General features: G+C 36.8%; 1 protein-coding gene across 2 annotated transcripts in view; it reads right to left on the bottom strand.

Annotated features, from left to right (window-relative positions):
* Positions 1-3892: 3892 nt before the first annotated feature.
* The window catches only part of FGF10 (fibroblast growth factor 10), a 62094-nt gene continuing 40968 nt past the window's right edge, over positions 3893-25018 (bottom strand). For both annotated transcript variants that reach the window (XM_027880864.1, XM_027880865.1), the window contains exons 3-4: positions 9891-9994; positions 3893-6140 (exon numbers count right to left, since the gene is read on the bottom strand). In XM_027880864.1, coding sequence (XP_027736665.1) covers positions 5943-6140; positions 9891-9994 — 302 coding nt within the window. In that variant the 3' untranslated portion in view covers positions 3893-5942. The remainder of the gene's footprint in view (positions 6141-9890; positions 9995-25018) is intronic.

The following is a 25018-nucleotide window of genomic DNA, read 5'->3' as shown; positions in this document are numbered from 1 at the left end:
TGTTCTCAATACAGGCCTGATTAGCTGGGCATCTTGAAAATAATGGAGCAGAGAGGTTCATTTTTTATTCTACTCACTGAATAAGTCAAGTTCCTGCATGTACAACATCAAATGTTTTTGGTCTTTTAGCTACTTATATCTAGAAGATAACTACAGACGCAAGAGTAGACCAGTGTTTAACTAGACTTCTGCAAAGACTCTTAGCAACTGAAAGGGTTAAGAGTTCATTAAGAAAGTAGTAAAACAGGTGCATAACCAAAAAAAAAAAAAATCATATAATTTAGACAAAGCCATAGAATAGTTTGAATGATTACATAGTACTCCTCTGAAACTTGGTACATACACTTTACAGTAGTAACAAAAAACCTGTAATATCTTGATTCTTTATTACATTATCACAAGATACCTAAGGAGTCTGAGCTTTGATGTAAATACAGATGTTGTTTTTATTATAGTATGATAAATTATCTATGTAATATCAGTACCCTAAATATTTTGTACAGAACTATACAGTCTGTGAGTTTTTTCAGATACTGCAATTCTTATAGCCTCATATTTGGATGGTGGTCTGATAGGACATGTATTTCTGATGTTACCACCAGCATATCCATTTATCCATTTACATGTATGATTACCCACTGACAGTGGGATCTAGTGCACTCTCAGCAAATTTGCTGATGATATCAGTCTGTGTGGTGTAGTTGACACGCTGGACGGAAGGCATGCCATCCAGGGAGACCCTGACAGGCTCGAGAGGTGGTACGATGCAAACCTCATGAAGTTCAACAAGGGCAAGTGCAAGATCCTACATGTGGGTTTTGGAAATCCCAGACACACCTACAGGTTGGGTGGAAAAGTGAGTGAGAGCAGCTCTGTGGAGAGAGACTTGAGGGTGATAGCTGATGAAGAACTCAACATGAGCTGGCAGTACGTGCTTGCCAGAAAGCCAATGAAATCCTGGGCTGCATCAAAAATAGCATGGCCAGCAGATCAAGGGAGGTGATTCCTCCCTTCTACTCTGCGATTGTGAGACCCCACTTGGAATTCTGCATACAGTTCTTGTGTTGTCCCCAGCATAAGAAGGACATGGAACTGTTGGAGCAAGTCCAGAGGAGGCCAGGAAGTTGATAAGGTGACTGGAGCATTCCCCTACGAAGACAGGCTGAGAAAGTTGGGGCTGTTCAGTCCGGAGAAGAGAAGATTGCGTGGACACCTCACAGCAACCTTTCAGTATCTGAAGGGGGCCTACAGGGAGGCTGGAGAAGGACTCTTCATTAGGAACTGTAGTAACAGGACAAGGAGTAATGGATAAAAATTGAGAGAGGGCAAATATAGGTTAGAAATGAAGTAATTTTTTACTGTGAGGGTGGTGAGGCACTGGAAAGTGTTGCCCAGAGAAGCTGAGGATGCCCCATCCCTGGTGTTGTTCAAGGCCATGCTGGATAAGGCCAGTGGAGGTCTAGGGGCAGGTGTCCTTGCCTATGGTAGGGGGCTTGAGACTAGATGATCTTTAAGATCCCCTCCACCCCCTTAATGTCCTATGATTCTATGACTCTACGATTCTATTTCACATTAACAAAATAGCATAAAGTGGCACCACTAAAGATCCTGGTGGCGAGTTTCAGAAGTGGAAATTCTCCTCATTTATACCACAGTAATCCAGAGATCACTGCTCCCATATCATTTACTTGAGGCTTAGTCATGGTTCCTTTATTTTGGCTTTCACAGGAGCATATTTTCATACACTATTTGGGTGGACAAAAGACATACTATCTTTCTTTTTTTCCTGGGATTACCAAGTGAAAATACATCAATCAGGTATCTGAGATTCACTGTGCTTCACTAGAAAATCCTAAACTTATTCCAAGAAAGCTTCCATACATTAAACATGGGATTCAAATAGTTGGGAATGCAAGCAGAGTAATAAATAATAAAGATCTGTTCATATTCTGTTTCTTGTTTACAATGCCATGGGAAACAACTTTTGTTTGCATCAGTTACTTGAATTTGCACTGAAATTGTTTCAGACAAGGACCTTTTTATGAAAAATACCATCAGTAATCAATCAGACATTGACTATGTTGGCCAGTCTCTTCGCGAACGAAGAACCGGGGAAGGTCTTTCCACCTTCCAGCCTGCGCATTGGATTTTTTTTAGGTGAGACACAGTTGAGCCCACCCTTTAATCCTGAGGTTCATCTGCTGGGGCCAAGCACGCTTGGACGACGGTGGCAGCGAGGTCCTCAGGACGTAGATGGATTGCCTTACAGGGCTAACGAGCTCCATCTGCCCGGGGAGGGGCCCCGACCGGGAATCGAACCCGGGTCTCTGCAGTGACAGTGCAGTGAATTTTCCCCTGGACCACCGGGGGCTCCCAGACATTGACTAGCTGCAGCTTGAAGTGTTTGTTACGTGTTGCATTTTTCTTTCTTCAACTTAATAGGAAATTAGGAAGGTGAATTCTGTCCCACAGTTTAACTAGACTAAATAATGATACTTGATATTTCATAAAAGAGGTGTCTTCATGATTAGTTTCAAGATTAAACAGTTGAAACAGTTATGACTATGTGAATAGCGACAGTTTCAGGAGGGGCAGGAATTACAAGGTTGTGCTCGTATACTTCTAAAGCTTACTAACCTTTAAGGAACTTTATAACCTGAAATGTCTTTTGCATGAAGCCTTACGTAAAATGTACTATTTTTCCATATCTAAAGTTTACTTTAAAAATATGAGTACGTGCTCATCTTCCTAAACCCCTTCATTCTTTCATCAAATTTATGCTTCTTCTAAATTCATTGCTTTATTCCACTGTATAAAACTAGGTGTATTCAAACACTTACATGAAGAATTTGAAGCATTTGCTTGTTATTAGTGTGGAGATAGTGGACTCACACATACAAAATATTCAAAATCCTTAGACAAATTCAAGTGATTTTTGTTTTGTTTGGGGGCTATACAGCATGAAACCACAGCCTGTAGTACAATAGAACTTTTGTCTTTTTATTTTTATTGTGCAGTATAATTTCAGATTAATAAAACAAACAAAGACAATGCTTTTATTCTCTAATCCCCACATTTTATTAGTTTTATTTAAATATAACATACTATACATTGTTGCTCAGTGATTTTTGTATCCCTTTTCTTTTCTAAATCCCTCTCCCTGTTTTCCTTTTATTCAGGAGTGTAACGCTGAGGGTGACAGAAAACAGAGCTTATGCTGGAGATTCTGGGATACTCTAATGTCTGCACTTTGTTCCCACTACAGTGGATATTACAGTATACCAAACACAGAGGAATCATTGATTCCTTCAAGGGTTTTTCATTTTGGTTAATTTTTAGAAGCCAATTTTCATGTCAGAAATGGCTCCTGACTCACTTCAGAAAAGTTATTTTCTGATCTTGAGATTTGAGCAGCATGGTGTTTTGATTACTATGATAACATTTATGCATAATCCACCCCTGACCAAGTTATCTACATAATTCTGTCCAAAGAGAAATTAATTTGTACCCTATATGTTCTTTAAGTGGTCATTCAACGCTGCATTCGCTCAGCTCATACTGAAGGTTCAGTACAGGTGGTCCACTAAGACTTGTCAGTTTTAATTACTGATTACAAATTTAAGCAATAGAAGCTCATTTTTATCATAGTGATTGTTCTGCTGTGAACTGCAATTACATTTAGAAACTGAAATTCTTATTTCTCTTTCTAGAAAAATGTCATTTGTGAAGAAGAAAACTGGAGATAAAGTACCATGAAACAGAGCATCAGCTATCAATTAAAAACATGTTGTCTCTCAATGAATTTCTAGTTTTAAAACAGCTGATTTTATTTAAGGACAGGAAATATAACCATTTGTATTTTATGGGAAAGCATTTTTTTTTGCCTTTAAAAAAAAAAAAACAACAAACAAACAGCTAATATTTAAATAACAGATTAAGATTGGAGTGCTGGTTAAACATTGACTTAAATAAGTTATAGAAGATTCCAACAACACCAGGCTTTATAGAGGTTAAACATTCTCAAAAAGACACATTAAGCAAGGCTCTCCTTTGTACCAAAATACAGTCTCCAAACAATAAAAATAAAACCAACTTTTTCACAACAAGAAATATTGAAGATAAACTGCAGCATCAATATAATCTTATAGTTATCACTTAAAGTATTTAAAACAAAATAATATTATACTACTTTTGTTTCTTACTAAAGACACTGCAAAGGCTTACTTATTTATTTAATGGAATACAAGGTGAAGACAGTGGTACAATTGTTTGATGTACTGTTTTCTATTTATCTGCTCTAACAAAATGAATCTCAATATGGTTACAATGGTGAGCTATCCAGAGCTCTCTAAAATTACGGAGTAAAGCAAAACATAAAAAAAACCTTATGTACCTTTAATTGAACAGACTTCATATTATGCTTAACTTTATTATACTGCAGTTGCTCAAGTTAAGCCATGGGGCTAGTAACACTTCATAAAAATGTGCTGGATATTATGTATTTTGAGCCTTCAGTTACAGTGATGGTTATGAAAGGCATATTAAAGCTGGAAACCAGCACAGCTTTTCAGTTGGCTCTCATATATAATATACTTGTGAGTAATAATCTCTGAAAAAATGCATGAGCATGATTTTGGATCTTCTGTCTCTCAGTCCTGAATTAGATATTGCTCTCACTATACGCCTGTGATTCTATGCGTTGGTACCAACAGCAAGTAGGGTGAATGAGAGCATTAACTGAGTAAAGAGTGAAGGACTGTGTTGCCTTCTTGCTTACCTTTCAGAGGCCAAACGTTACACTTAGGAATTACATGCTAGTGTTTAATTTTAACATTTGCAATCTCAGTGACTGTAACAGGGCTGTCCACATCTAGGTTCCAGCCCTGTGTGTGCTGCAGAATATCACACTGATTGCAATGCATTAGATCCTAGCTCCAAACTGAAATCAAAGTCAGCTGAATATACACACAGATGCATTGACGTCCAAGTACAGATGTGACCCCTTCTCTCAATTTCAAAATAGCAGAAAGACCCTTTGAATGAAGTATTTCTTGAAGTTTGTTCTTGAGTGCTGATAAGTACAAAAACTTCTCCAATATAAAGAGCCAATACCATAAATCCAAGCACTGCTTGTTTGGTCTTTTGCTTAAGTGCAAGATAGTTTAGAAAAAAGATGGATTATACAATTTCATCTCTGTCTTTAAAGCCTTGTCTAATACCTATTCTCAGAGTACTTCTGAGGTTTTGACATTTTAGTCTATCAACCTCTCTGTGAAGTACTAAGAGAAAGGGAAAATAACAAAGAAGCAAATGAGGAAAATATTTCAAATAAAAAAAGATATTTAACATCCTCTTAAATAAATAACTTAGAGAGAAATAAAAAGAAATGAATTTAGAACATACAAGCAAACCATACTATTCATTTTGTTAGAACAGTTATACACTACTTTGCTTATCCTATCCATTCTTCCACAAGGCTTCTCCAGAAATGTCATTATTTGTGCATATGACCCAAGTGCTTCCAGTAAATGCTTGCGTGTCTAACTGTTCATTGAATCATTAGGCTTGAATGAGCAATTAAGGACTTTGATATGAGTTAGTATTCCATAAATAGCATTCCCCATGAAGATCACGCAACAGATTGTCTTATGTCCATCAAGGTCTGTTGCAGTGATTAAAAAAAAATAAAAAAAAATGTTCACACTGGCAATAAATTCCATCCCCTTTGATCCAGCTTGCATTTTGATTATAAGATACGACAACAAACTAAATAAAGGTATTTCATGTGCTAGCGATAAGTACAAAACCTTCAAAGGCTTCCCCTGCTCTCATTTCAAACATGCAGATGTCTGTGCTATTTCTTTTACCTTTCAAGAGAATCACCAAATATTCTTGACATAACAGCCTTTGGTTCAGCTGCATCAAAAAAGTAGTCTGTTCATCTATGACATAACTACCATCGGAAGAAAGTGAGCCGAAGTGTTTTTCCTTCTTGTTTTCTGTCCTCTCTTTGTGGTTCCCCTCCCATTCAGAGCCACAAACATTTGCCTTCCATTGTGCTTCCAATTTAAGGATGCGTATGTGTTATATCCATTTTCTTCTATTCTTTCCTTCAATTTGCAATCACTATTAAACTCCTTCTGTTAAAAGAAGAAAAAAATACACAAATTCAGAACAAACATAACGTTTCAGAATTGCAGCATACTGAAGGCAAATACTTTCTAAATATGTTTTGAAGATTTTAGTGTTCACTGACACCCCTTTAGGATTCTACAGTGTATTTAAATAAAAGTTTCACTGTGTTCTCAGTATTTAAAGCAAATCATTTAGATGGCAAAAAGTGAAACTAACAAAAGATGTAATTAAGTTACTCAGTGAATAATTATAGCAGTGAAATTATATAATTTAGTCAGAGCTGAAAATAAATTTCTCTGTGTTAGAGTAGGGCAACAATATTAACTCAAATTCTCAGTCAAATTCTCAATCCCAAAAGTATAAGGAGGCAATCTTGGAATCATTAATCATATTTCAGTTCTAACAAATATAACCCTTAAATATCTTGAACGAGATATTGATACCATATGTTAAACAAATACATATGGCATGGCCCTACTTCTTATTTAAAGTAAGATCCTTTAAACCACACTAATCATGAAAAAGGGCTTTTTGGATGGGTGCAAATCACTGTTATGCTGCTATTACAATGGATGTGAGGCCTGTTTACTTTGCTGACCAGAAGATAGGTTTAGCCTAAAAGAGAATCTTGTATGATCCTGTATCTTATTGACTAAACCAGCTTGAAAGTAATTTTTTCTATAGTACCAGGGATTAAAGTTTTTCTGTTTTTAAAGGAGAACCAGTTGTCAATTTGTTAGAAGGAATAAAAAATACAAGCATGTGGAAGCATGCCGTTAAATGTACTTTTACACAGATCTACTTTTCTATACTGAAGCCAAGAATACTTTGTTCTAATAAACAAGTAATTCCTACATACAAATCCACCCAATTTTAACAAACTGCTTATATTCCATTTAGAAGGCTTTTAAAAGTGGAATTATTATAACATAACTAAATTAAAATGAAAAGCCAGTATTTTATTTTTTCTGCATTTCAGAAAATAAGATGTCATTTCACAGCTCAGGCAAAAACATGTCAGAATCTCAGAGTATGATATACTAACTGCATGCATTATTTTTAACTTATCCATGAACAAGATAATAAATAAGTCATAATAGTAAAACAAGTTTCATGGTACAGGTAATAATTTCAGGCACACTGTATCTTTTATTACAATCAAAATCCCAAGATATTCAGGAAATAAACATATAGAAAGTATCCACATTAATAAAAAAGAAAATAGGACTATTGAATATATATATTTTCTATACCTATTAACTTAAAGTAGAATTTTAAAACTAGTTAATGTTCAGCACTTTGATACAAGGAGAATTTTGTGTGTATAATTAATGTTTTAGTTGCCTCTAAGACCACGGAACACATGCTTAACAGAACTGCACATATTCAAACTCTATTTGTCTTTAAGATTACCAGTTATTTGAACAATGATTGCTACAAAGCGATTATTGATATTGCCTCTATTCACAAAGCTATATATAGATAATTTAATACCTATTTTCTGTAATATGCTACCTTGAGTGTCAAGCTATTAAAAAGGCAGATAGCCACCAATCACAGTTCCAAACTGTAGTAATTTCTCCTATCTGCAGGCAGCTTATTTTGTTAAAGAAACCAAATAATGAGCCTTCCTTTGGTCCCTCGTTCCAAGCAGAGTCAGTCAAATGGAAAAGTATTTGGTAAACATAGAAGAAGTCAACTTGTTTTCCCAGATGCAGAATTGTACTCAAATCCAAACTTTTACCTCTATTCTTAGACAATAGAGAGAGAACAGATGATGTTGTGATGTGGTTAAGAAGTCTTATTGGCAGGGGGTCTGAGTGCTACCCAGGATGGCCTTGCTTATTTCAAACAAATTTCAGCATACTCCTGCACCAATGTCTATTGTGCACATGCTCAAGAGTGTTTTTACAATTTTTATTGGTTCTGGTATTCATATCCATCTGCAAGCTGTCACACTGTAGTAATATGAGGCTAACTGCAAATCTTGGGAGTCTGGGAAAAATGATAACAGAAGCATTCTTGAAATTGCTAAAGTATTATGGAATAGGTTTCGATATATCATTATGTTGTGATTTTATGATGTGAATACTGAAAAATTATCTCAGCTGGAAGTAAAAGAAGGATTTCCACAGTCGTATCCTCCCATCAACACTATTTCTAATACACTATGAATTACTGAATCTTCTGGCAGCAGTTTCCACCTATGGCACATGAAAAGCTGCTTTGACTTCTTTTGTCCATATATAGGGCAATGTACTCTCACCATACCAACCATGACAAACAACTTGGGTAAGAAAACTTGTCTTGGGCTTTGGGTTGGCCCATCACAAATGACTAAACTTCACACTATAAACTGAAATATGTGAATTGAAGATGTTGACTTATGTTAAAACCATCACCTATGTACAGAAGCACACCTACAATGACTATACTGAATAACTCAGTACACAGTTATCTCTCAATACAGCAGGACTAAGCCCTGATTGTCCTGTAGTTCTGATCAGTGTAATTTTAGAAATGAAGATGTATATTTAAATGAGTTTAAGAAACATTTATTTGTTCTGATCTTTCCTTGATGTGATTCTTTGACACTGTCAGAGTCACTTTTGAAATGTCACTTTTGAACCAGGAGTGACTAGCCACAGTGAAGATGAGGAGGACAGTTTTTATTGTTTGTATGAACTAAACCCACCTGCTAGAAATGTTTCTTTAAAAATGAGGGACAAATGGATTCAAGCCCCTTGAGTCTCAGTTAAGATTAGCATTACTTTGTTATTTTCAGTAGAAGGAGGAGACTTAACCACATCTCTTGAGGATAAACCCAGTGCCTATCTGTGACCTTCTTTCTACAAAGCCTATGGATGTTCAGAACACTGAGCAACCTGAAGACTAGCTCACAACCTTTCCAAGAACTGACAAAACATTGCAAAATTACAAACCAAACCAGATGGAATACCGAAAGAATCTGGAGTTTGTGTAATAATGTGGACATGTGATAATACATTTGAGTTTAGCTGTCAGATTTATATATCATATTGCTTTCTACTAAAAATATTTGGATAGTTACTGGTTTTTCTTGGTGTCGTGGTTTTGTTTTTGTTTGTTTGATTATTTGGATGGTTCTCATTCCCCCCCCCCCCCCAAGTATCAGTAAGCCCAAATTTAACACAAATAAAAATATTGCACACATGAAAAACTTCCAAATGTTAACCAAATTCTGCTCAGACTAAGCATATCTGATGATATACAAGTTCATGTCTCTCTATACTGCCCATAATCTTTTGTATTAATTAACGCAGTCAATTCAAAACTGGCTACTCTAGAAATCTTCAAAGTTGTAGTTTGATGATTTCAGGTGTTTACTCAATTAGCTCAAGTTTCCATGATTTCAAGTACATTTTATCCCTCCCAGAATTACTGCTAAATGTGACTGCAGTGCAGAAAACCAGGGAAAAAAAGCCTTCAAGACTACATTTTGTAGGACCATCTCCACTGACCTCTCCTTAATAAGAAATGTGACTGAAGCAGTAAGCATATTAAATCCCAGCATGTGTGCTGGTATGATATGAGCTTAGAAAACAAGAGGAAGCTTTTGCAGAGGGGTGATCCTGGTTTATCAGAGGAGGAAATTTTGATTCAGCTCACTTCAGCTCTAATTAGCAGTAATACAGAGACAAGTGGGGTTTTCAGTAGTCAAGACAGGGAATGGTGCTGACTTCTGCAATCCATTTGGAATGTAAAAAGGTACTTACAGAGCCGTAGACTTTTCCTTTTTTGTTCATGGCTAAATAGTAGTTGCTCTTAATAGACTTAACTGCCACAACTCCAATTTCTACAGATGTTATCTCCAATATGCCTAAAAAGAAAAAAAAGTAAACTATTTAATCACTTTTTTTAGAGGATTTTCTCACTCTAGAAATGATAATAAACCTGAAAAAGACTAAACTTGTAATATTCTGGACCAATTGACCAACAAACTTCAGCAAAAGTCTTCTCTAAACGGTTGCAAGAATATACATAAACATTTTTTCAATTAACATTTTGCAAACCCTGCATTTTAAACCACATAGATAGTCAAACAGCTCCATTCTTTTTAGCATAGATTTTGCTAAAGTTTATCAGAAGAGACATCGGAACCACAGCATTAAATTAAATATATAGCATATGCCAATAGAATGTTATATTTCCCCCAATCTTCAAAACCCTTGGTAAACAACTTATTCCTTGTAAGACATTTAGATAAACTAAGTCTGTTGGTTGCACTGAGCTGATAAATTCACTTTTGGCAAGTGTCTTGACAATTTGGGATATAGTAAGACTAACCCAAATAGCCATACTATCTTTGTCTTTCAGATATCAGAAACATTGCTCTGCTCGTAATAAATATGAATAATTTTTTTTTTCCTTTAGAATGAACTGTTTCTGCAACACTGGATAGTTCAAGGAACTAGTAATGGGAGATACAGCTTTTCATCTCTGTTTTCTGCCCACGAGTATACTGACTGGGGAGCAGCAGAAGTTACTACTAGGAGCAAAGGTTCCTCTGACATCTGGAGCTGCCTACCTACTGCCAAGCAGAGGAGATATGGCCAGTTCCTTAAATGAAAACTCTAAAAACAACTTCCATAGTTACATGCAATATTAGCTTGAGAATTAGCACAAAGTGCTTATGTGGAAATAAGAGAAACTGAACTCAGGGGAACTCTGTAATCAAGGAAGACCCAGAAAATGTGAGGTAAAGATTCTTTTAGGACTCATGAGCTACTTAAAGGGAAGGCTCAGGGGGGACCTCTTGGCTCTGTACAAATACAGAGCGTAGTTGTGGTGAGCTGGGGGTTGGTCTCTCCCGTCACGCCTGCAGTGAGAGGACCAGAGGAAATGGCCTTTAGCAGAAAGAAGGGAGATTCAGATTAGAAATGGTCAGGCATTCAAATAGGTTGCCCATAAGGTGGTGGAGTCACGACCCCTGGAAGTGTTTAAGAGGCATCTGGATCTGGTGCTGGGTGATATGGTTTAGTGGTTTAGGGGTTACAGTGATGGTGCTGGGTTGACAGTTGAACTGGATGATCTTGATGACCCAACCTTCATGATTCTGTGATCTTCTATGATCTTCTAAGGCTAACTTGCCTACTGTTGCAAAGGAACCATATATTATTTTCTGTATGTAAGACAATTATCTCTAATCTCAAGAAAAGTTGTGAGGGCTCCTTAGTTAGGTCTTGATAGTCAGCTTGTATATACCCGTGTCATGACATTGATAGAGGCAGCTCAGTGAGTCCATACCAGCCAAGGCCTATTATCTTTGTACTATTCTTAAAATGTTGCTGCTCATTTTCACAGCAAAGAAAAGCCAAAGTTCCTTTCTTGATTTTCTGCAAAAACATTATTATAGAGAACTGAGGAGCTCTCCCATGGGAGATCTGCTAAAGTATTTGTACTCAAAATCAGAGTTAAGTGGATTGCCTAAAGTTTTGTGGATAACAAATTATTAGAGGGTAAGAATGTGGTGTGAACACTGCTACAACACCATAAGTGACATGGTGTTTTTTGTATTTCCCATGCCAAAAAGTGATGAGAAGAATTCAGTTAATACAGAACTGTATTGCAGTAACCTGAAATAGTCTGTGCCTATTTCTAACGGTAAGACCAGTAACAAAACAAAAAATTAAAACAAACCAAAACACAAACAAACAAACAAAATTGATACTGGCATAATGTGCCATTATTTTATGTTGAAATGGATTAAACTGACTTAGATTTTGCCATACTGTCCTTGTAACAGTAACCATATTAGACCATTTCAATTGACTGTTACACTACCAGCTAAAGGACAATAGTGCTTAAATAAGAAACTCATCCTGATTTAACCCATTTTAAGTGTCTTGCACTTGAATGATGGAGATACAATGCTTTTAAGTACGATACTTAAAGGGACAGAAGTGACCATATAATTATAGAAATTTTAGTCAATTTTTTGTGGTAAAGTTTCTGGTAAAGTTTGTTTGCAACCTCAGACCCCATTATATGGGGCAGCTACAAGTAATGAGCAGAAAAGAGAATACATTTTATAGAATCATAGAATCACAGAATCATAGAATCAGATGGGTTGGAAAGGACCTCTGAGTTCATCAAGTCCAACCCTTGATCCACTACCACCGCGGTTACTAGACCATGGCAACAAGTGCCACATCCAGTCTCATCTTAAAAACCTCCAGGGACGGAGAATCCACTACCTCCCTGGGCAGCCCATTCCAATATCTGATTATACTCTCTCTAAAAAATTTTTTCCTAGTTTTCAACCTAGACCTTCCCCAGCAGAGCTTAAGAAGGTGCCCTCTTGTCCTACTGCTGGTTACCTGGGAGAAGAGATTAACGCCCACCTGGCTACAACGTCCTGTCAGGGAGTTGTAGAGAGTGATGAGGTCACCCCTGAGCCTCCTCCAGGCTAAACAACCCCAGCTCCCTCAGCCTCTCCTCACAGGACTTGAGTTCAAGTCCCTTCACCAGCCTGGTTGCTCTTCTCTGGACCTGCTCCAGCACCTCAATATCCTTCCTGAACTGAGGGGCCCAGAACTGGACACAGCACTCCAGGGGTGGCCTCACCAGCACTGAGTGCAGGGGAAGAATCACTTCCCTGGTCCTGCTGGCCACAGTGTTCTTGACAAAGGCCATTTAAATTATATCCACAATAACTAGCTTGATTATACGTAGTTATGCTATTTAATCATAGCCAAATATATCAGAATTCTTCCAAACTGTTATCAGTTTGTGTTACCATTACCAATGATCCTGGGTTTATTCTCACTGAGAGTGTTCTGTGTATTTGGAAGTTGAAAAAATGCATAATTTTCATTTACAATTTTGTATATTCTACAGTAGGTTTTGGGCGGGGCAGTGTAAATTTTAATGGATGTTTTCTTTGAAATGAATTCAATCTTGATCTGTTATCCCTTGGGTAACATGAAACTAATTTGGTATTTTGCTACTCTCTGTACACTGCCAAGACTTTACCAGAGTTACATGCTAGTTATAAGTGCAGTCACAAGCTATATTTTACCTAGTTTGCAAATTATTCAGTGTTACTTACAGATTTTCTCAGGAGAAGAATCTCTAATTTAATAGAAACCTATTGAATGCAATAGGAAACTTTTTATTGCTTTCAGTGATGTACACACACATTGCAAAGTTCAGCATGAGAGCACCTATTCATCTGACATGAATCTGAAAGAAGTCTTAAGAACTTCCTCCTTCTTGAAATAGACTGAAGTTAAATAAAAATAAATAAAAGTCATTTTATGTAAGGTTGAAAATATGCATTTGATTATTCTTAAAACATTATTAAGTTCAACAGGGATATATTTAAAAAGGAAATGGAGACAGTCAGTATGAAGCTTAAAACCACAATGTTTTCACCATCTAATGAAACTGACTTTTTTGAGGGCACAAAAATATTTGTATTTTCCTCAATGTTTATGAAGTAGAGTTATGGGCCATGACTGGACTCCTATACCACTCCAATAAAATATATAATTTCCATGGGTTTTTAAGATTAACTGTAAAATTTCATATTCTGCACGTGCTGCAGGCTTGGACGTAAGAGCCTATGTGCAGTCATAGACAAAATGGCTGAAGGGTTGCCAGACCTGTGTGGGCACTCCACTGGCTTTTGGAAGGCTATTCTTGACAAATGGTTGTTCTTACATAACTTCAAAAAGTAAGATTTTAACCTTCTGAGTAACCTGTTCCACTACCTAAATTAGAAAGGTTTTTAGTATCCAATTTAAATGCCTTGTAATTTGAGCAAACTAATTTTTCCTTAAATTCTGAACTAACGAGAAAAAGACATTATTTACTTTTTTTTTTTTTAGTTTGTAGTAACCTTCTATATATTCAGGAATTATTATCACACCTGCCTATCAACCTACTGACTTTTGCTCTCTAAACAAGGCCAGTTTTTCAATGCTTTCATTAAAGCTTTCTGGTCTTCTAGACCTTTAAACACTCTTTTTGTTTGTGACTACAGCATGGCCATAATGCTCCTACTGAAATCTTACCAATGTTGATATAAGAAAGATAATTTCATATTTACAATAAAGGATATATGCACCCTCATACATTTAAATATTACATATTTACATTTGTGCTACAGTATAGAATAATAATGATTTATGGTTGATTTGTGATGCACAACCCTTAGATAATTTAAGAAATTAAAGCTATCATTCCTCATTCCATAGCAGAGAATTTGACTATTCCCAATTAAATGCTGTACTTTGCATGTGTCCCAGTTAGGGAGCCTCTTGTTTATTTTATAATTTCTCTAATTTCTCAATGTTGTTTTGGATTCTTATTCAGTCCTCCAATATATTTATGACTATTCCAAGTTTCACAGCAGAAGATACCTTGAAAAGACCCTTGTGGAAGTTGATGGTTCTGTTCAGATTAGCAGTGAAAATCTCCTAATTCCTTTTTCATACTGTAAGATTTTGACTTAGATTTAGTTGCTGATTTTGGTTAATAGAATATGATTAGAGACATCAGTTTCAAAAATCTTTTGAAAATTTATGATTCTCTAATGCTTCTCTCCGATACATGAATATTTAGGTCTTTTTTTTTCTTTCTGTTTTTAAGACATATTATATTTATTACTTCCTCAGTTTTCTAAGGAACCGCTTTTCTCCTCACATTTTCAGAATAAATCTCTGGAGGTTTCTCCAACTTACTCAATAGAGTGAGTAAATTTTATCAAATCATCCAACTGATTTCCCCTCCCCTCCCCTCCCCTCTCCTTGTTAGTAGTTATTTATTCTGGTTTCATGCTTCTTAGGAACTTGGAGAGGAAAACAAATTTATTACAAAAGCCAAAAATGCTGTGGCCTCCATTATGGTTTTAAAACAGATAGCACAGTATTATTTGACAGCCATAACTCTGCACTCTTCAACAATTAAAACTAATCCCCATTGACCACATCCACTCTAAAAGCATAGCTTTCAATACCCAAACCATTTCCAATTCATTATAATTAGAAACATTTCAAATATCAACTTGAGATGTGCCCTGTAGCTATGCATGTGCTCTCTTTAGAGGTCCCAAAGGCCTTAAATATATTCCCAATAGAACCTGAATATATTTAACTTAAATAAACCATATTTTTATAGTTTATAAAAGTGTTCATGATATATATGACAAGGCAACAGAAAGCTGACTGGTTGTCTTGCTCTGCAGAGAGGGAATGTAAAAACTAGAAGTGAAAACTTGCACTTATAGGATTACGTATGTTTATTCCAAATGTCTTATGTTTTTTAAAAATGCTGGTAATATGAAGCAAAAAAATGACAACATATCCTAGAATTTGAGTGAAATTATGTCATGTAATTATTCGGAAAGACTATTTGACAGAGTACCAGATCTATTGTTAAGGCAGTACTGCAATGGATCCAATGAGAAACACTTGATTTTGGCATCAACTTCTTTGCAGAGTGAGACAGTGGTCCTTTTCCTGTAGTTGTCTCATGTAAGTTCTTATAAATGCACTTTAAACATCTGCAACACTAGCTGCAGTCCACTCAGTGCTGGGGAACAGAGCCACCATACATCTTTCTACCCCTTTCAGAGATTATCCCATATATGTGGCAATCTACGGACAATTCCTCCCTCCCTTGCCTTTTCTTCTGTTCACAGAAATATTGCAGAAAATACTGGATGGAATGTGATGATGTCTGAGAGTTTCTGAAACTTTCCAGTTTCCCAAATGGTTACAAGAAGCTGCTGGGTCCATGAAGACCAGGTGGGTCACTGCAGAAGACAGAACTTGGTGCTATTCCTCTAGACTGACTTTTCAGAACTTTGGCTTATGTGCCTTCCAAGGACCTCCTCTGAAAGGGTGTCTTTAACTGGCACTGGCTTGACTTAAAGCAAGTTGCTGTTTAGGCATAAGGCTGAAGTTCAAAAAGCTGTTTTAGTAGGTAGCTTGAAAAAAAGTGGTTTGAAGAAATTAGAAGACTGGTTGGATGTGGTCATGAAAGAGCGAAGTGCTAAGGTATATGAGGCCACTGCCTCTGATTCTACTCTGCTTCACCAATTATACCTGCGCAAAGCAAGCTGAAAACATCCCCATATGACAGGCTGTACCATATTTATATAATATATATGCTGTATTTGTATTTATTGACAACAGAGGGAGGAAGATGGTGGAGTAATAGATAAAACAAACATAGAAAACTGAAGATGGCAAGCTAGGCTTGCCTTTGAAAACTTTTTCAATGAACTAAAACAGTTCCATTAAAAGGCAGTCTTCCAGACTTTGTGCTTGACTTTGGAAGGCAGCTAAAGACACAAATCTCACAGTTAAGGGCAGAAATCTCAAATAATAACCAACCTGATCCATAACCTGAACTTTGGCTTAAAAGTAGAAGTTTATTTGAAATTAAAATCAGTTCTGTGGTTTTTATTATTATTTAATATTTTTCAAGACTGCTATTCCTTCCTGCTCTAAATCAGAAGCGAATGTAGTGCAAGACCACAAAGCAATCTGCTAATGTGTCATCAATCTGCTAATGTGTCATATTTAGATTAACTATAGCCAAAACGTGAACTTTCCTGTCCAATTCCCACATCTTTGGATAAGCCTGAGATATACGCACCCAAACTTCTAGAAGGTTGTGGGAACAGGGCCTCTGAGTCTTCCTGCATTAGCATAATATCAGTATAAGATGTGAAATCTCCATGTTGCATAAAGATCACATAAAAGACTAATTATTAGAGCCCATTCTCAGACCCACATGGTCTAAACCAATTCTACTTTCATTACCTACTGCTATTATGGCTTTAATTTCAGATCAGAGCATAGACCACTCAACCAATGGTTCTCTGTAGACAAAGTAAATGGAAGGCTGGCAGCAGCAGGGTTTATGGGATGAGAGAACCTCTTGGTGATGCAATAGTGAGACCTGTTGGTTAGTAAAGGAGGAGTTTAAGTTGAGCCCAGCTACAAAATTGTCAGGAATCAATTTAGCTAGTATGTATCCTGACATTCTGTAACAGAAACAATTAATTCACGATCACACGCCACATTTTTCCCTCTCATCAGTGAAGAGAGGCAACTTCAAAGAACAGTTCTAAATACAACCATTCCCTCTGTTAAGTTTCCAAAGTTAGATCAGTTAAACTGAAGCAAAGGAAATGCTAGAAGTGACTTTGAGGACAAATCCATGCTGTCAGTTACGATGAGTTCAGACATCTCCTCACTGACACCTTGTCTGTCACTTTCATCACTAACACACAAGCATGTAATCAGATTTAGCCAAAGTGCTAGAACTATCTTGCAGGAGGGAAGATAAACATGTTTGCTTTCTTCACATGGATTTAATTCATGCTGTTGAGATGGGATGGCTACACATAGAGCCAACTGTACCTAGTTCTGTTAATTAGAGCTCAAATTTCTTGGGCTCTGTGTATTGAGCCAAGATGGAAAGACATATAAACAGCTGTATGAATGTTGATGGAAAAAATAAGGGTCTGAAGATCTCAGTGTGCTTGACCCCAGCACTGCAAGATTTGGTAACTTGTAGATTAGACACAGACAGTGCCAAAATCAATTATCTGATCTGTTTCTGGGACAGAAAAGTTATAAGTGACGACTCGTATTGACCAAGAAATAATAGCGATGCATATGCCAAGAGAAAAAAATAAAAAACAAAACACTCCCATCCCAACCTAGTACATATGGTTAGATGCAGGGTTGTAGTTATCTGGTTTGTTAGATCTCTTGACAAAGATGGCTTAAGGAGTTTCAGCCCTTCCTTCCCCCTGAAATTTTTTCCTGCCTCTGTGCTGAAGTTCACCAACCCTTCAAATATAACTGTTTGTAGAGCAGCACTATAAACAAAATCATTGGAATGATCTGGCTTGGAAATAATTCTCAATAGAAAACAAATCAACCTAAACCCCTAAGGACTAAACAATCCAAGTTTTGCAGTTATTTCTAGTAGTATATGTTTTCTAGACCTCCTATTGCTTTCTTTTTGGTGTCTTTCCAATTGGCTAATTTTTGTTTAAGTGAGGTGCCCAAGACTGGATCAATGTTCTAACTAAGGCCTGATGGGTACTGACTTAAGCAGAATGATTACTTCATGGGTTTATAAGGAAACTTGGATCCCAATTCAAATCCTAATCGAAACTTGGCAGCCTATGTATGTTTCCATTTAGTAGACAGGACCAGGCACTCAGGATTTCTGCCAAATCTTAGATTTCCATGTCTTCACAGAAACTCACAGGAGAATGGAAAGCTTGGAAGTGACTAGTACAGCTCAGTAAATTTTCTCAGGGCTGTGTGGGCATGCCTATTTTAACCCGTGTGGAATCGCAAGTTATCTTTCACATTCATGATCATTATATTCACCTCCTGCACTTTATCATTTGTGTAAGATTCAAAGATTCAAACTTTAATTGGAAGAAACTGGACAGAGGTAAGGCTGTTCCATTTAATGCCCATCCTTAAAGACTAAGGAGAGATAACTACACAGGTAGTTGCGCTGCTGAAGAAACAGTCAAAATGCACAGTGACTGCCAGATGAAGTACCTGTCCATCACCTGCAGTCTCAGAATCAGCAGGTCTTCACTGCTCAGGCAGTCAGCTGGTGCTCACTCAAGAGCTTCTGGCAGATACAGTGCATATACTTGCAAATGGGGCACAAATGACAGCTAAATGGAGCCAACGACTATTCAGGGACTAACAGATATGAGCAGATGGAAGTGAGCCTGGACACTAAAGTAGTCTGAGTATGTAAAAACAGATGAAAAAAATGCCTATGAGGCATTGTATAGAAGTTGTGAGACAGGAAACTTGGAGTGCTGCAGATGTCCTCTATTACTTTCCTGTCAACAATCTTTATCCAAATGACAGGCTTGTTGCCTCTTACTGAGAGTGTCTGACAAACACTATGGGTGTTCTAGCGAAGGCTGCTCATATGTACATCAAAATGGGACAACACTTTCTTTCAACAGTTACATTTCATTTTGGACCTCATATGATGTTATGATGGACCCCAACTTGACTCCCCTTTGTGCAAGAAAACAGGACTGGAAAAATGCAGTCTGTCATTTGCTCATCTCAAATACTTACCTTCTCGTGAAAAGAAGGATACAGAAGGAAAATCTATGACAATGCTTGGCAGTGCACATTGCCTAAATCTCTATGGGCATAATGACCTAGCAGTGGAGTAAAATAGAAAAATCGTAAGTTCTACAGGGTCCTCTTTCAAATACCAAGGTTTCTCTGAAAAAAATAGGATGTTCTAGTGTTTCGCCTGCAAATGAGAAAGTTGCCAAACACAGTAATCCACAACATCAATTAGTTGTTGGTTCTAATGGTTTATGTCTGTCTTTGCCTCACACAGGAATCCCTGGTATTTTAAAATATGGGATCCACATGTTTATAATGAAAGGTTGCTCCTGGACAGCTATAATGATCACTCTTTTTCACATAATTATATTTGGTGGCAGTTACTCATCAACACTTTCAGTAGCTTTCTTCTGCAATGCCACAAATATTCCTGATGTTACTTGAACATAATAATCACTTTTTAAAGGAATCTTTATAATGACTGTAGGAACAGAATAAGCCTCTGAGAAGCAGATTAGGGGAGCTGCGTGGTATGGGTGATCAGTATTAAGAAAATGAATGTAAAGAGTTTCACTTTATCTTAAAATTCCTATCTGGTTTTTGTCCCTTGAAGCATTTTCTCTCCAGAAAATTTTTTTCTTAACTGGCCTGGATGTGACCAAGTAAAAGGCAGGCCTCTGACCTTACTCTTATATTTACATAGTTTGGGGCAATGTTGTATTTAAGATGACCAGTGATTGTAAGTAACTCATAACTAGTGTGTACTTTGCAAACAAACTTCTTCTGACAAAATATTTATTGAAAGACACAATTATTATAACAACTGTTATTGGACAGCCTTGGAGTAAAGAAAGAGAAATTAACTGCAAGTTGTTCCTATATGAGAAGATACTAAGGCCATAGCTTAGCAGCCGAAAAGAACTCAATGACCTCTGATCACCAGTTCATCGCTTTATTAATTAATTTGTTTTGCATTCTCTGGCATAAATAATTCTGTGTACTTAATTCATCCTAAATTACAATAAATCAAAAAGAAACCATTCAATAATTATATTTCCCTTGTTAAAATGCTATGTGATTAGCTTCTCGATTTTTAATGCTAGATTTATAGTTTGTCTTACCTACTCTTTACACTTCTTTCTTCATCAAAGGTATGTAGTAAGAGCCTGTAACAAAGGTCTGTACTCTAGCCCACATAGGTAAACTATGGCCTGCTACGGTGCAAGCACCTAATATATGTCTTTGACAGTGTTTTCATCTTTAATACTTGACTGTCTCTTAACCTAGTTAGACCTGGTATCTTCAGACTTCTAGTACAAACAGTTCTTTTTAAACTTTGATGAGCACTGATAAGTGCTGTCTTCTTAAGCATTCATTCAACACCTCATCAAAAAGCAGGATGACAAAATCGTCAATCTTGCACAGAAACTTAAAAGGCTGACCTGAAGAGCATAATCACTTAACACCTTTCTTTCGTTATCTTCAGGTCTCCTTCTATGTTGTTTCCCATCTTTCCTGCTGATATCCTCAGCAGCTAACAAGCATGTTTTGCACCCAGGACTACGTGATCTAAATGCACATGCTTGTAACTCATGTCCTGTCCTTTTATACAAACTATGGTTCCCTAGCCTGAAATCTTTCCCTTGCTGAAACCTTTTTGGATTTCCTTTTCCTTGAATTATATAAGTTTTGCTGCACAAGCACTCACAAACTATGCATAGGACACTTAAAAGACAATATGATTCAGAAGGTTTGATACATTATTTCCAGCTTTTCTATGCAACATTCTGTATTTAAATTGGCATTTCTGCTCACTGGAGTTTAACAGCACAAAATCCCATTTGACCAACTAACCCAAACCAAACCCAACCAAACTCTCAATTGACAGTGAGTATGATTCCTCCTACAATCCCAGCAGAATCCATGCCAGGGTATATGTAGAGGGCTGGCAAAGAACTTTTAACCTCTGTGTAGTTCTACGACAGAGAATACTCAGAGATACTATTGCTTACTATTGAGATACTACTGTCTAACACTGAGAAGAGCACATGTTCCTAACAGGGGAAAACTCTCTGACAATCATATTCACACTTTCTGGTGTATCCTTGAGAGTGCTTGGTTCAACTTTCCTCAGACTGTTACCTCTAGAGACTTTACCCATATGTCAGACACACCTGTGGATTTTCTGTTTTGAATGTCTGCCATATTGTGAAGCCTGAGTGTCAGTACACCAGTTTGTTGTTTGCATAGTCTGATGCTAAGGTTCTGTAGACATTGCCTTACCAGGCCTGGCATCAGTGTTAAAAATCAAAGAAATTAAGACTGGCTTGGTCTTGTGTATATACTCTTTGCAGTGAATCATGTTAAATTTTTTCTGGAAGTTGATCCCAGAAGGAAATAGTTCATGCCAAAAAGAGCTAAGTGTGAACTAACGTGTACTGGGCAAATCAGGAGTGCTGGATCCAAAAGCCACCTGGACAGCTGTAGAGATGAACAGCTGAAGATCAGAACTTTCATATTTCTGTATGATGGGATTTTGCATAGGGAGACAGAAAATCCTGCACAATGTCAAATCAATGGCACACATGCTCCTTGTACAGCCTGTGCACATACAGTAAATGTAAAAATATGTACAATGTCTTATTCCTTGTGCATGAGCCAACTCGACAAGTACATTCCAGGAAGCATCAATTTTTCTATACACATGTTGTGTAGATGCTGTATAGATAACAATAACTAAATAACTAAATAAATGGTTAAATAAAGTGGGGGAAACATAATAGTTTTTCTCAGGAAAGTAATCAGTCCTGGTACTGCCTGTGCTCAACATATTCTTTAATGATTCAGGGTAATGCCATGACAAACACTGCTGACTATACTAAATTATTCATGGTAGTAAATCTGAAGAAACTGGGAATAATTTCAGAACATTCTCAGAATCCAAGCTGATAAGGTAAAATTCAGATAACATTCTATGTAGATGAATGTTGTAAAAAGTGGTACACACAGGGATAGTAAAGCTAATTTTAAATTTTAAATTTAAAGTAAATTTGTGAACACAGAATGAATTACAGAATGGCCTATAGTCCAGCTCTCTTATAACAGATGTCTTAGTCTTATAATAGATATTACATTAGGAAATGAAAAATACAGCAATAAATTTTAAATCCATCTGCACTTGCATTTTGAATGCAAATGCTACTCTAGTCTCTCATCTCATAAAAGATGGAACAGAACTGGAAAAGCTTCAAGAAAGAGAAACATGCATGATCAGAAATAAGGATTAACTATCATCTGAGGAATAACTAAAGTGCTGGGCTTCACTGGATGGAACAGAAATGGCTTCAGCAGGGGGTATCTACAAAACTGTACGTAATATTGAGAAAACAAAAAGGAGCACCTATGTACTGAATCTTAAATGAAATTACTGGCCAGAAAACAATAATTTAATGTTTAAAACAAAAGAAGGGATTTTTTTTTGCACTTATTAGATTACAGCAGGGGTTGGCAGGATGTCAGTTTACCTGAGCTGAAAAGCAATCAGCAATTAATTCCAAAAATGTGTTCCTAGGACAAATAAACCAATACCACCATTAGTCTCTGAATTGCCTACTGATGCACACTCAGGCTTCTGCTAATGTTACCATCAGAGACAGGAAACCAGATTGACCTTTAGTCTGAAGCAGTGGAGTTGCCCTTTAATTCTTACATATACTTCCCTCCATATAGAGAAATGTAAGAAAGCAGAGAAACAGCCAGCAAAGGCTTGTCAGGAGCAAATATCTCTAAATATAATTTCATTTTATAACAGTGTATTAGGTCATATCATGAAAAGAGCGATCACATTACATTACCAGAAATACACCAGTTTCATAAAAGTCTATTTTAAGTCGGATGAAAACAGGCAAGAAAACTGTATTTAGAGAGTTGTTCTCAATGATTCACTGCAAAACTGGAATGAAGTGTTGAGGAAATGAAAATAGAGGATGAAGAAGAAGGAGATAACCATTTTGCAGAAAAGTGTCTGGGTGGCTAGTGGTGTACAATGTGGGCTTGAGGGAACAACATGAAAAGTGAACCACTTCCTAACATATTAAAACAAGTTGGAAATGCAAAACAAAATCTTTTCATATAATCCAGCATCTGGAAGAACTCATCTGAGCTCTATGCTCAGATATGTCTAAGGAGGGCAACCAGCATCGTGATGGGCATAGAACAATGAGTTTGCATACTGGTAAATCCTACAGAACTTGACATTTGGTATCTGAAAACTGGACTTCTAACTGTAATTCCTACAAGACTTGCAACTTTGTGGCACTTCTTTCAGAAATCAGGCTCATAGGTAGCAAGTATTTTAAAGCTAGGCATGAAGACACCATGGATGAAAATTTCATTCTTAATGTCTATGTTCCTCTACCCACCTCTATTGAATTATTATCTTTCTACTCTTTACTTTCTGGTGCCTTTTTTTTCCCTCAAGACCACACTGTAATATCCTCTTTTCTCCTTGTACACATTAACACAAAAACTTAATAGAAAAAGAATAAGTTGAAACATATGACCAAGAATCACAGTGACTTCCTTTCAGTCTATTTATTTACTTTGTATATTTTGCTGTTTTGAAATCTATGTGTGCCAGGACCATGCTTTGGTTGCTCCTTGCTGTGTTTAATCTAACAACACAGTAACAACGGTTACAACACTGCTGAATCTACTGTCATGTATCTGCTCAGTTATAATTCTCTCCTGTGCAACTACAGAGCAATTAAACAGCCTAACCCCACTAAGTCCCACCAGTTACATTGTCAGCTGCCTAGGAAAAAAGCCTTCAGAGAAACCAGAAGACAAAAATTCAGCCTCTGGTAGGAAAGATGGAAGACATTTTTGTATCAGGATAGAAATTATATTGCAAATATTTTCTTTGCTAAAACAATAGAGTATCATCATTTGACACTATTTGTGGTGATTTTTAATTTCCAGATCCCCATGTTTCATGCGTATAGTCATCAACAGCAAGTGCTGTGTAAAATCTTTAATAAGACAGAGATGATGAAATTCCAGTTGGCAAACTACCTTCTCAATTGTCTAGTATCAAAGTGGAAGAGTTCTGGTGCAAGGGGATTGAGCATGTTGCCTAAAGGATCTCAAAGCTTTTGGTGCCAATGCTAAAAATGTCAACTGACAAGAAGACCCAGTGCCCAGTGACCTCAGAAATCCCTTCTAATTGATCTTAAGTCTTTAAATACCAATCTCTGATATTCAACGCAACAATTGCAGTGCAATGGGGTACATAAAAGGGAGATCTGTGGACACATTTTGAAGGAGAAGTGAGATCCACACAGTCAGAAAGATGGTAAATTTCCGAAAGGTAACATAAGTTTATGCCAGATCTACCCTTCCTCCTTAAATCCTGTTTCAACAGGATATGTCAGACAAATTGATAAGTGACCAGTCTATTACCATTCTCAGCTGTTTCACCATTATTTTCTCAAAAACATCTTAAGTCTAATGCTCAGAAATAGAAAGATTTTAAAGGGCAGCATGCTCTAAGTTATGAAGCCTTATCTCTTCTTAGACATAGAACATGTAGAGTGATCAGTGCTATCACTAAATATGCTGTAATCATCAGCTGATACTTCAGCAATTCCATACTTCTGTGCTACTTCTCACAAAACATACATAGCTCTAAAAGCTACACAAAATATATTCTTGCACCTATGTAGCTCGTGGTGTATTAAATCTACAATTTTTAGCAC

The sequence above is a fragment of the Empidonax traillii genome, unplaced genomic scaffold, assembly GCF_003031625.1.
Source record: "Empidonax traillii isolate 1590-97213 ecotype Southwest subspecies unplaced genomic scaffold, ASM303162v1 scaffold77:size1270838, whole genome shotgun sequence".
Classification (NCBI taxonomy): Eukaryota; Metazoa; Chordata; class Aves; order Passeriformes; family Tyrannidae; genus Empidonax; species Empidonax traillii.
This window is presented reverse-complemented; position numbering and strand designations above follow the sequence as displayed.